Consider the following 13,790-nt stretch of genomic DNA (forward strand, 5'->3'; position numbering starts at 1 on the left):
CTGTCCAGGTAGAAGGCTACTTTGACAAACAGGAAGTGGATGATTCCAAGCAGATTTATAGACGGGGGAACCGGACTGTACTAAGTGTGGTTGAGTATAGAGGGGTGTTTTGTGGGTTTTTAAGGCTGATAATGATTATTACTGAGACATTTGGAGTAGATATTAATTTGCAGTAAATGAAAGTATTTAAAATCTTGGAGTTAAACTTAGAAGAACACAAACTCTAACAGAAAACTTTGTTATGTTTTTGTTTTGTTTACAGATGTTAAGTAAAAGGAGTTTTATTCGTGATGGATAACCAATCAAATCACTCCAGAAGACAGAGCGACCACAGGAAGATACAGGTTCAGAGCCAAAGTAGCGCCATTTTTAAATGTATTTATTACCATAAATCAGTAAAAAATAAAATACTGCTAATCAGTAAATCAGTCAGCCCACAATTACTACAATTCTACAATGTATGTCTCTTTCCTTTGACTTGTTATATGTACAATATACGATGTATATGACGGCGTTTTTTCATACCAAAGGCTATACTATGATGTAGTGCTGGGCGATATGACGATACATATAGTGAGAACGCTAGAAAAGTGTCTATCGTGCCATTTCTCTTCTATCGTTTCTATCGTTTCTAACCTAATTTTATCAATTATTACAGCAAATTTATCATTAAATAGCCTGCGACGATTGTATTAGTGTTTTCTTGTCACTATGCATATTCTAAGTTTATATACGTGAAAATAAAGAAGAATAAAAAAGAGATTTTTCGCAAAGGAACTCTGTCTTTTGGTTTTTGCGACATGACGCTGCTTTACGTTCTTTGATTCTCACGCGGGTTTGCGACATGCTTTATATTACTTAACTCATGAGTGCTGAACGATGGAGGGTAGGGCTGGCCCGAATAGCAGTTTCTGGGCTCCGGATATTCGGTCCCCCTCCTTAACGTCCGGGGGGGGGGGATTTGACGGACGGACGGAGGAATGACTTGAATATTCGGTTCGGTCCGTGACGTCAGAGGCGGTGAGCTAACGGAGGAAAGAGCCGGGTGGGGGTGGAGGTAGGAGGGGGCGAATATTCGGACCTCAAAATTAATATCCGCATACCACCATGGGGACCGAATATTCGGGTCCAGCCCTAGCAACAGGTTAAAGTTTCATGGAGAAAAGTAAGCAATGAAATTTTTGTCAAACTTTTCAGAGAATAACTGAAAACGTACTTTGTTGTGGTATATCATCATATATATCGTTATCGTGATATAAAATAATCCATATCGTGATATATGATGTTTTCTAAGAGACATACGATGCTACTCTGTTTGTTCTGGCCCTGGGCCTCTGCACTCCTCCTCTGTTGTTTTCTGGATTGTACTCAGCTTCATGCCTTCGTCCACCAGGCCTCCGTTGACTCGTCCCGCCTGCCGTCTCTGGAGCTGAAGCTGGATTGGAACAGACCAAAGTACAGTCCAATCACGATGCCAGCTGCCTCTCAAAAGGCTCCTTCATCTGGCAGGTGGTGGAACTTCTTCTGAGGGGAAGCTGAGCTGGCCCGGCACAACTTTGGAGATGTGTTCCAGTGGTTGGTGGATGTGTGGGGAGATAGAGAGGGACCTTTGAATTGTTCAGAAAGGAAAACAGGGAACCCATTAGTAGTTTTAGTTTAGGCTGCTACTGCGGTGTGTTTTTGGGTTTTAAGAGGTGAACAGGAAGAGGTTTTTTTTGTATCGATTATCTTTTACTTTGTTCCTGGTTGGAATGCCCATCAATGTCAACATGAAGTTCACTTTTAGCTCTGTTTATTTATTTTTATTTTACTAACACCCATTTGTTTTTAACCCCCTCACATGTTGTGTTGTTGTAAACTTACTCTTTCAAATAAATACTTGTCTAACCCTCTGGAAACCAGCGTTTGGACTGTTTTTGTGTTGCTCCTCACCTACTGACAGCTGTGACGTTTTTAGAGCGACATGCTATACTATGATGTTTGTTGGGCGACACGCTATACTATAGGCTTTTTTAATTGACATATTACTGTGATGTTTTTTTTGTTTTTTGTTTGTTTTTTTAGCAACATATAAGAATTCGAACAGTTTTAAAAGTTACTATACTTTTCCTTGTGCAATGAAATTATTATTCTATGGCATTTTTTAGACGACATATTATACTCTGATGTTTTCTTGAATTACATACTATTTTGACAGTATACTGCACTATGACATTTTTTGAACCACATATCATACATGACAATTTTAGGCAACATCTTATCATTTTGCACTTTTTGAACCACATCATAATCTATGTTTTGTTTTTTTTCCCTGCCAACATGCTGTACTATGAACTACAGGCCATACTATGTTATTCTCGAGTAAAGCATACTATACTTTGACATTTTCTGAATTACTACATCCTATACTATGGCGTTATACACAGAGTGCTTTGGTTACATGTTGATTTATAATCTAGATTTTTTTCTGTTTTGTTTTTTGATGGGATTACCACAGACCTGACTGTGAACACTGTCGACACCCACCTCAGGGAGACGCTGCCTAAGATCTCAAGGCTGCTTGGTCGTGGTCTTTCTGGCACGTACTCTTCCAAGATGAGCCGGGAAGTTTAACACTGATGGAATGACACCAGGTCTAAGCCGACAAACTTCCAATTCCTCCTCAAACCATAGTCTCTGGGAAACCTACATGGAGTAAGAAAAGTAGACAGAGAAGTAATTAAGTCTGTACACAACATATTAAAAAGAAATCATGCTAATAAATGAAGTACAAAGAACCGAATTTGCCAATATACTGGAGACCAGAGCTATTTAATTTGATAAGTATAACCTTGTTTAGTAACATTTCAATTATTTGAGAGCAGTCCTAAAGAACTGCCTGTAATCCCAATCATAAAATGGGTTTGGAGGAAGAACATAGATGGTAATCTGGATATATATGAGTTAGGCTTTATAACTACTATTGGTAGTATTGGTGGTAGTAATAGCAATGTGACTATTAACTACTGCTGCTGATACTGGCACTGCTACTACAACTTGTAATACTATTACAAATTCTGATACTACTTCTACGACTCTAACAGCTGTTTATACTACTACTGCTGCTTGTACTTTTAGTATTACTACTACTGCTTGTACAACTATACTACAGCTACTATTAATCGTCTGGTATTTGGTTGTCAAGCTGCTAGCTCGCCTTAGCGTTTTGCTAGTGGCTAACTAGTTAGCTCTCATAGACTGGAAGCTCTCAACAAGATTTCATAATGAAAAAAGAGCCAAAAACTATTCTTACCTATGAAAAGTCATTCCAAGTTTCCTTGTCTCAATCGTACGACGTAGTGTGTAACTGTATGCTGCACAGTGAGCTGGCATACTTCTTGTTTCCGTTTTCACGCCGTCTACATCAACGGAATGCACTGAAACTTTGCCCTCACTAGCTTAGCCTCGCTGTAGCACGCAGCTCAAGGGGCGTGTCCTATCTACTCATTCATATCTATGAGAACAAGGTGGCTACACATAAGGACGCCTGACGTTGATTAGCTGCGTAAATACCATTATATACAGTCTATGGTAAATACGTATGTGAATCGCATCATTGGCTGCAGCAGCCAGTCACCGGTCACTCACTGACTCGCATTGAAAAATAGCACAGAATGAATTGTTACGTGTTTATTTTATTTACAATTTAGGTTGGATTTTTTTTTTGCGCGCAGCGCAGATTTTCTGTGCGCGGAGACCGTGTCAGCAGTGCGCAATTGCGCACGCGCGCAGCTTAGAGGGAACAGTGATGGTATTGTAACTTCTTTATACTTAAACTTATTAGAATAAATGTCAGTCAAAACTAAACTCCTATTCCAAACCACTCTAAACTAAAAAGGAAGTCAGATTTCAGTTTGAATTAAATCACTATCAATAGTCTTGTTTACTAGATTTTTAGCCAATTAATTTCAATTTTGTGTCGTTTCATCTAAATATTGCAAAAAAAAAAGTCCAAGAAGACTTATCTAACCATGCAAATCTACTTTATGCACACCAAGCTGAATGTTTCATTCATCAGCAGGACAGAAAACACATTTAGTGTTGATGAATTCAAAATGAAGACTTAAGTTTATAGATGTATATATTTTGATGGAAAAGGTGGCTTGTTTGTGTCACTGTCAGCATAAATGCTTCAGAGTTTAAGGGGATCTAAATTAAAAACAGAAGAGAACCATCGTTATTATGCATGGAACTGGAGCGGCAAAAAAAATAATCAAACCATTTTTTTCTGTAAAACAAGCGAAAAATCTACAAGTGCAGTAAGAATGTTTGTAATTTTCTATCAAGAAATTCACACATTTGAATAATTGTTTTGCTAGAATCAAGAAAAGGTTTCTACCACATAAAACTGATATGAATGCCAAGTTTCACCAATACACTGTATACAACAATAATTCCTGGTGAATTAAATAAATGTGATGTGGACCCAGATAGAAATAGACAGATAAACCCAAATTATTTTGCAATTGTTCTGTGTTGGAAAAAAAAATTATTCAGCAAGAATTGTGATTTTTTTTTTCAACCAAATATGTTCAATCATTTGTGACAGAATGCAGACATTTTTTGCAGAAAAGACAAAAATGTAAGACTTTGTATTTCTTCTACAGGCTTTAAACGAGGCTTTTAGTGAAGGTTTTCACTTGATGTCTTGAAAAATCTTACAGCCAGTTGTTTTGACTGTAAAATAGTTAAAATTTTATTGAATTTTTGCAATTTTTAACAAGTGACTTTCAGTTTTAAGAGCGAAAACTTCCTTTTGTTGTCCTGAAAAACTCAGAAGGAGCTGCACACGACAAAAAAATCACATACAAACTTTAAAATTTTGTACCTTAAGTATTGTTTAAAGCAGTTTAACATGATGTTACACTTTACCCTGTTGATTCACGTTTTTATTTTGATGAATGCGTCACATGTCAACGGTTATTTGCTGAATGAAACAAAAGTAAAGTTTAGAGACAAAATGTTTTAATGGAAGAAACAGTGATCAGAAATGTGAAAAACATTTAGCAGAAAACATGAACAACATTTACATGTGCAGTATTTATTTAATCAAACCTATCCCCTCTAATCTGCTGTTTCACGGTTTTTATGGGTCTTGTATTTTTCAGGGAACTTTCCTCCCACTTTCCAACACTTGGCTGATCTTAGCTGTAAATGTGAAGTAGGTCCGGAACAATTTGGTCTTAATTCTAAGAGAAATGGAGTTAGCTGCTGCAGTTCTAGTTTAATTCTGTAGTAGGTAAGTGAAAAATGATCGGACATCTACAAGTTTATGAAGTTTACCAGAGAAATCAGGACATAAAACTGCTTAATTTTAATTCTTGCTGTCTTATAGATCTGCTTTAGTGGCATTTACAGAATCAGCTGTTCTGCTTTCGTCATATTTATTCACAAAGTAAATAAACTGACTCAGTGTGGAACATTTTGTAGCTTAAGTAGAATTTTTGTTGGTGTTTTAGGGAAACTCAGATGGCTGTTGTCACCAGCGTATTAACGTTCTTTCACTTAATACTTCCATTTACCTTTTAATTATTTCCAAATTGTAGCTAACTAAGCTCACAATTTACACCTAAAATGCATTGAATTCTTCAGAGATTACAAGGAAGGATTCCTGGAGAATATCTATAAAATACAGAGCCTGTAAAATGCAGCTTTGTTATTTTAAGAAAAACCACACGTGTTGTTTGGAGTTGAGACAATTAAGTTGTGCTCACAAACTGCCCAACATGTTGAATTTAAGGATTTCTGTTTCAGGGAAAAAGCCGAGAGAGACGGCTGCTTTGTTATAACCGGTGAGCAAACAGAGACACCGAGAGTTTGAAAGGCCTCATTTCTCCTCAAAGTTTAATGAATCGATGTCAGTATCAACTCTAAACTACCTGCACTTTTCTCTCTTTAAGTGTGGAGACAAAGACAAACAACTGCTGGTTCGCTTGTGACCAGAAGGTTTAGATGAACTGATTTATTCATTTAAAATAAGAGATATAAAACTGAATCCTAAATCAAATTTCTGTATCCAAAATAATATTCAATATCAAATGTGGGATTGTTTTGAAAAATGTCTGAAATCAGCCTCAGGTTTAATATTCATTAATTAATATTCATTTTGTGTTATTTTTGTCTGTAATTGTGCAGCTAGTTTGTTTTTTGTTGTTTTTTTTCCCCCGTAAGAATCCAAGTTACTCAGTTCAGCCCTGAAATTGTAAAATGTAACATAATTCCTGAATATAAATGTGATATTTAAGTTGTCTATTTTAAAATGTGGTTCATGTAGACTTTGAATCCTTGAGCTTCAAGTGTTTATGCATGTTATAAAGATGAATTTTGTTTTTATGCAGCGTTTTCACTGTAGTGTGAAGTCAGATGCACAGAGTAGAGAAAAGTGAAATATGCTCTTGTGAAATAAACGTGAGGACCATATGCAATGTGACTGTGTTCAGAACCCTTTACATTTGGGTTTAATATCCTTTAAAAAAAACTGTTTTGTAATGTATAATCAGATCAGATGATCAGTTTCCCAGTTTGATTTTGACATGGATTTTGGCTCAAACACTGATAATTACAGTAACTTAACACACATGTAACAGTATGAATGAACAACAGTAAAATCAAAGCTGGTACAGATCGATTTGTGTCTAAACATGTTGGTCCTCGGGAACAACGATTTTAGTCCCTCAATCAACAGCAACGGGATTTAATCAAGTGCATAGTTGAAAAGTCCATCAAGGTAAACATGTCTGTAAAGGCTCATGCACATCTACTGCTTCCTGTAGATGTGTTGGTGTATAGGAGGAAATATCCAGAGGTAAGAGACGTGGTCCCTGCTAGGAAATCCAAGGTTCCAGTCCTCAGAAACTCCCCCTGGTGAGACTCAAGTGGGACTGATTGGGTTGAGTGTCCTGCATTGTACGTTCACATTAAGTCCATTCCTGCGTGTCTAAAGTTTGGTGAAAATGATTGTCTGCAGTGGTGTCTTTTGAACCGACGGTTGTTTTTGGCCCTCTGCTTTCCACAGTAGAACTACTGACTGAAGCAAGTCGTATTTTTACACTTATGTGTCCCCTGCAACTTGCCAAAAACAACCATGTGTTTGGAAATGCAGTGAAGGACTTCTACATTGCAGGACGTCCAGCTCCGCTGGTGGGATTCGCTGCCTGTTTCCCTAAATGTGCCTTTTGCTGGTTTTGCCTCGTCTGAACAATGAGTTGGCTGCGTCTGTCCAGCCTGGTCTCTGTTGAAGAAGGTCTGAGGACTGAAACCTTAAATTTCCAAGGATGGACAGGGTGCAGAGGGATTCTCACTTCACAGCTTGTGACCGACAGAAAAAAGTAAACAGACATCAGTAACACAAAAAAAGCTCTTCCTCCAAACAAATCCACGCTTCCTACTGAAAAGTATTTCTGAAACAGTTCATTAATGCCGACAGAACTGTTAAAAAACATGATCCACTTTGAAATCTTCCTTTCACAGCTTGCTCCCCTGAAGCTCATTTCCAACTGAAGTTAAGAGATGAAGAGTTTCCCAACATGGTTCGTCTGCAGTTCATCACCCAGAAGAGTTTTACTCAACATCCGGTGAAGGTAAGAAGAAAAATGGTTGTGAATATGAAAGTTTGCCCTCAAAAATTTGATCAGTTAGGATCACATGCCGATTGTAGCTTTAACAATACAGGCTTTTATTGAAAACGGAGCTGCGCTGTAGTAGAAATAACATCCAAACATTCTCAAGTCCCAGTGTAAAATATCTTTGGCTTTTGGGGCATTTTGACCAAATTATTAGATGTTATATAGAACAAATTCACCAATAATGAAAATAAACTTCATTATAGTCCAATGTTTTGTTATTTTTGATTGAAAAAATCTATATTTAAGGCCACACTTTGGCTTCCTTTACAAATACATTGCTGCACTATGAAATATTTGAAATGCCATCCAGCGCAAGAAATAAGTTGTTTAATTAAACTTATGGTTCAAAAGTCTGTCGAGGAGTCAGAGATTCATTATGAAGCAGTGTGCTGGATCTGGTGAAGGCATCTGAACTGCAGGTGCAGATGTACCATGTTGAATTCACAGTTTAAGAACAAAAGACAGTGAAAATGTGGCTGACAACAATCATCATTACTCACGAATCTTTTTCTGAGACTAAAAAAAAAAGACAAAAACCTTTCATCTGAGACAGAACAATCATTAGAAAAGGCACTAAAATTGCTCATGTTGGTTTCCGGGCTTTCAGGTCCAAGACAGGATCATCCTCCACTAAATCTGACCAGAGAACAAAAAAAAAAAAAGAAACAGAAAGTCTCAATTAATCTCAGTTCAATCAAAATATGAGTTTAAATTGAGTTTAGAATGATGCGGTGTGCCTGCTGTTTCAAAAACATACGGATTAAACTTTTTCTTTGATTCCAGAAACAAAACTCCACATCGTCTCAACTTCGCTGAGCATCACAGCCGGAACTTTTTGATTTGCAATATGCTTTAAATTCTTTCTGATCCAGTTTTAAGGAAACACTGTGCAGCTGCTGTAGGAGATGATGCAAGTGTTTCTGTGATGCTTTTATTTCTCGGTACTCATTTTTAAACGCAGATCTCTGACGGCATCCAGCTGCTGGCTGTGATGGAGCCATGATGCGGCTGCCGCTCGGACTTCGGTTGGGGTTAGATCGCTGCTGTGAGTCAATCTGTGGTGCTGGAAATATGTCAACCTGCAGAGTGTCTGCTTACGGAAATACCCCAGCTTTGAGTCACTGCACGTAGCCAGTGTTACAACTTTTAAAAACAAGAGTCTTTAGTCACAACTGTATGAGCTGCACTATGATGCAGTCCATAGATCAACACTGGTTGTGACTACAGAGTGTCAGTAAACAAGTCTTAATCGTTACACTAAGAAAAGAAGTGTGAAGAAGTGCAGCTGGTTTACTATGACTGCAGTTCTTATGTTTATTACTGTGACGTATTCATTTCTACAGATGGTAACTATGACAACATGAACTGATAGTTGAACTGAAACTGTGCAGGTTAACGTAACAAACTAGGGATATACCGATTATCCTGACCGAAATTTGGTATTTTACCAATAATCGCTATCGGTAAGTAATTGACAGATTATTTATAAATAAATGTGCTACTTTAGGTGTAGTGCAGATTCGTCTGTCTGTGGTCTCAAAAATGTCTCTCAAGCAGCAAAAACTGACCAAGAAACACAAACCAGGAAATTAGTTTCTCTCACAGCGGCTAAGGCTACGCTAACAGCTAGAGGCTAAGTTGGAGAAGAGAAGACAGAGCCTGGAAAACAATAATTTATAGTGACCATAGTGGACAATGAAAGTGATAGAACAGAGAAATATTAAGAAAACCTAAGAACAGCAGACGAAACTGATCAATCTCAGTCGATTCTATTTAAACTGAGGAGAGCGTCCTAATTTAATCACTCCAATTTCTATTTTATATATTCACTTAAAGAAGTCTAGTTATGAATGACAGGTTCTCTGAAATCACATGTTACATCTTCACATCTAAAGTATGTCTACTCCAGATATCGGTCATTTTTCTTGAGCACCAATAATCAGCATCGGTATCGGCCCCAGGGAACCCATATCTGTCGATCCCTAAAACAAACAGAACATATTTACAGCAGCAAACCATAAATCCAGTCACTTGACAAAAATTCTGGGATTTCTCACCAGAACTGTAAGCTGTGTTTACGTATCTATAGCATGTAGAGCCACCGTGTTTTTTGGTCAGTATGAATGTCATCAAAAGGCCCTTGGAATAATATTAATTCCAGGTTTTGTTCTCTTCTTTTCAGAATGTATAATCAACAAAATCCAACTTTATTGCATTGTGACTTTGTCATATTGCACAAAAGACATTTTTGAGGTCTCTCTACTTGCAGTCATGGTTGTGCTGTTTCCATAGAAGTGCAGGATTTTATGTTGCCATTATAAATGAGCCCACAGTGAGTAAAAAAAAGTGACAGGAACAAAGAAACACTATTAAATTGACAAAATTTACACAGCACAAATGTTTTTCCTTTTTTTCTCACCATAATCACCATCTAGTGTCTTCACAAATGCATCTTTCCATGTATCTGAATCAAAAATTTCCATATTTGACCACTGACTTAAGATTACAAGTTCATTTTTAGAAGTTGGGATGTTGCCGAGTTCGTGTTTTCATCGGTTAAATCTCAGACTAACTAAGTAGGACAGACATGAGAGTAAAATACATTAAATAGTACAATATCAAAATGAATAATAATGGTCATATTTTCACTGAATTCAACCATCACATCGACACTAAAAACACATCTGCAGCTTTAAGAAACAAACGACACAACGACAGAAGTGAACGGTCTGACTCAACTTCTCTGACTGTGTCGGACAAGTGAACATTTAATATGTAAAATTAGATTTTTTGGGGGGTAATTTGTCTTTTAATGTGTGTCTACGAGTCTCTAGTCTGTAGAAGTAGAGACTGCCCGGGGTTAAAATGAAAAACGAACAATAAAAGCACTGAGCTTTCCAGCTTCTTGCTTCATGTATCTGCAGTGTGCTATCTGGACCAAACGTTTCACGTGGATGAGGAGGAGATTGCGAGGAAACGCAGAAGTATTCCTCAAAAATTCCTCGCTGTGACCTTTTAGGAGCTCTGTTCTCTCCACTATGTTCCTCTTAACTTGGAGTTAACACACTCTTTAAGAAAGTGGCACAAAGTTGAACCGAAAACCTCGAGAATCTACTCACCCAGATTCAATCTGTTCTCTTCTTTTTGGAGGATTTCTTCTTTTTCTGGAAAGATGGAGACAAAATGTTCAAAGAAATGCCGAGTGCAACTGCAGAGATGTTATTCTGAGAGGAAATTTGTTTTAGTTTTTAAGTCGCTACATCTTTGTGCACATGAACAAACAACTGGTGTTTACAAGGATAGAATAACAAACCTTTAAATTGAGACTCAGTAATGAGAAGTGCGTTTGTTCAGTTGTGTTTGTTACCGTAGAAACAGCTGGAGGAGTGAGTTTGTCTGCAGCAGGTTCTGGCTCTTCCAGTCTGTCCATTAGTCTGTTCTTCTCTGTCAATATCAACACATCAACACAAGTCATAAATAGGAACTTTTGCCCCTAATCAACAACATAAAGCCACTATTTTCCTATAAAAGGTTGAAAATACAAAACAGCAGAGAATTTCTCTGGCATCACTTAGCTATCATATTTCTTTTAACCCACAGAAAGCCTGAGCTGTACTGATATATAGCATCGTGTAGTGGGCTCCTGCTGATTCACCACCTCGTATCTCTGATTATGACTGTAGCCAGCTGTGGTTCCTTTGAAGTGAGGCTGTTTGAGGTGCTTTTCCACGTCTGTGTGTTGCCCATTACACCACTGAAACTCTGACCGACACAGCTCATCCGCAGCGTAATTTACTGCTGCACTTTGGGATATGGAAGGGCCATCTGACTGTAATTTAAAATGGTGAGAATCTTCCAAATAGAGCGTACACTTCAAGGAATATTGATCGTTTTAAGTGGCTAAAAGACGTTTTGCTGTTGACCAGTTTTTACAGCAATTCAGTGCTTCCAACTAGCGTCTACTGCAGATAATACACTGAACATATATAAATAGCTCATAGCACCTCGCTTTAAATAAACTATTTCAGTAAGATTTTTGCTCTGCCTAAGGATTTTTGTAATGGATGTACTATTTAGTTCCTGTTTTCCTGAATTCCTGTGACGTGTTTTTAACATAAAAGTGACTTTTTGTCGCAGGCGAGTCACTGATGGATTCAAAACTGTGCAGAGAAATACAGAATTTGTAATTTTTAACAGAATGTGATGAGTGCAAATGGTTAAATTATGGCAGATTTTAGAATAAGACGAAAGTGATTGTGATAAAATATTGCAATTTTTATACTTTAAACAAAAAGACATGTAATAAGTTTGAGGACTATCAGGGAGTTAAAAATCTGACAATTATTTCTGCTTTTACGGTTTCTGGCTCTGAAAAATTGGGTAATTTTGGTGCTTTTTTTTTTTTTTGTAAAGATAGCCGACTTTTCATTTATGTATTGCTGCTGTGGATATGTTCAGTTTGTTATAGGGATCTACTGATAACGATGCTGATTACTGGCACTCAAGAAACATGACCGATATTTGGAACCGATATAAAATCTTTCACCATTTTGTCATGTTTATTGCTCACTAAGGTCCAGAACTTTAAGAATTGTTAATTATTGTTTTCCAGACTCTGTTTCAGGTTAATCTGTGGCTGCTGTCTAACTCAGCCGTTAGCGCAGCCTTAGCCACAGTAAGAGAAGCTAATTTCTTGGTTTGTGGCGATGGCTCATGTTTCTGTTCGGTTTTTGCTGCTTAAGAGACATTTCAGACACCCCAAAGTCCTAACACTCTTAATTTTGCATTTAATTTATCAGTAATCGGCCAACAAAAGACATACCATAAAATATCGGCCATAAAAATTGGCCAAATGGTTGATCGGTCCATCTCTAGTTCATAATCTGAACCAAACCAGCAGCAGAAGTCTGACTAATAACCTTATTTGGCCACAGCTTCAGCAGTTGTATGCTGTTAATGACAGCATTTAATTATTTAACACAAAACACATCACGTTGTCTTTCTTTTCTGTGGTATCTGCAGCGAGTTTCTATTAACTGGCAGTTGGTTTTAAGTGGACTGAAACACAAAAGTGATCCAGAAAAATTAAATAACTCCCCACTGTGACCTTTCATGAACCCTTTACAATTCAAACCTTCCTGCAAGAGTCAAAAACTGCAAAAGGAGCTTAAGGTTCATGCCGAGATAAACTGAGTAAATAAGTTACAAAACTAGAAATATTAGGATCGAATTACACCAAGCCCCATCCTCAACCATGCAAGAAAAGTTTGGATTAAAAGTCATCACCTCATGTTCTGAAACATTCCTAATTATGGAATAATTGTGCAATTAGAGATTAACAACAGACTGAAGTGAGACGTGGATGATGGGACTTCATTAAGGGATCTTTTAAGTTTTGTTTCCACACGTCAGCGGTGGAAAGTTCTCTGCCTTCTGTGGATTTCCTGCATGTGCATCAAGCTTTATCACGTTCCTAAAAGCCTAAATACAAAAAAAGAAAGATGGTCTTACTGTTTTTCTTAGCAGGTGCTTCTGGGCTCACAGCGATGGGGGTCGAATCGTCTGTCGTCTCCTCGCCTTGAACTGCCTTCGTTTTCTTTTTCTTCTTCTTCTTCTTCTCATCAGAAAGCGTAGACGAGTCAGCATCAGGATACTCTGCGTTCACATCGTTTGCCTCTTCACTTTGCACCGATCTCTTCTTCTCTTTCTTTGCTTTGGGAGGTTTGTTTTCCTTTGACGAGCTTTCCTCTTGTTCACTGCTGACCGTCGTCTTTTTCTTCCTCTTTGGTGTCTCGTCCTCCTGGACGCCGTCGGCCGGAGGTCTTTTGTTTGGCTTGTTTGGTTGCGGCGTCTCCTCACGCTCCTCCTGGATGTGTTTGTGCCTAGAAAGTGGTGAATTTGCCCTTTAATTTTTTAACTAAAATGAATGTGAACAGTATGCAGTAACACTTTAGCATTTTAACTTTTTACATCTCGTTAATTTAGAAAAAGAGCAGCTCTAAACACATACAAAAGCTAATTGAAAAAAAATAGGGGGAAAATGATATTAAAGTGTTTGACTGGTGCTTTAATTCCACCAATAAACCACTTTAAATGACAAATTGATGTCCTGTCCTTCTTACAGGC

At 37.7% G+C, this 13,790-nt stretch overlaps 1 protein-coding gene across 6 annotated transcripts in view; it reads right to left on the reverse strand.

Annotated features, from left to right (window-relative positions):
• Positions 1-358: 358 nt before the first annotated feature.
• The window catches only part of LOC111568572 (ABC transporter F family member 4-like), a 34,493-nt gene continuing 21,061 nt past the window's right edge, over positions 359-13,790 (reverse strand). For 4 of the 6 annotated variants that reach the window (XR_008602969.1, XR_008602970.1, XR_008602967.1 and 1 more), the window contains 5 exons: positions 13,176-13,546; positions 11,032-11,108; positions 10,784-10,828; positions 2,527-8,300; positions 359-1,607 (listed from right to left, as the gene is read on the reverse strand). Coding sequence is in view for 1 of the 6 variants with exons in the window: in XM_055014381.1 (XP_054870356.1) it covers positions 10,790-10,828; positions 11,032-11,108; positions 13,176-13,546 (487 nt within the window). In the remaining 5 variants the exon portion in view is untranslated. Of the gene's footprint in view, positions 1,608-2,526; positions 8,301-9,322; positions 9,647-10,783; positions 10,829-11,031; positions 11,109-13,175; positions 13,547-13,790 lie in introns of those variants that run through there. The other 2 variants (XR_008602968.1, XM_055014381.1) reach the window with 2 other exon arrangements.

The sequence above is a fragment of the Amphiprion ocellaris genome, chromosome 10 (genome assembly GCF_022539595.1).
Source record: "Amphiprion ocellaris isolate individual 3 ecotype Okinawa chromosome 10, ASM2253959v1, whole genome shotgun sequence".
Lineage (NCBI taxonomy): Eukaryota > Metazoa > Chordata > Actinopteri > Pomacentridae > Amphiprion > Amphiprion ocellaris.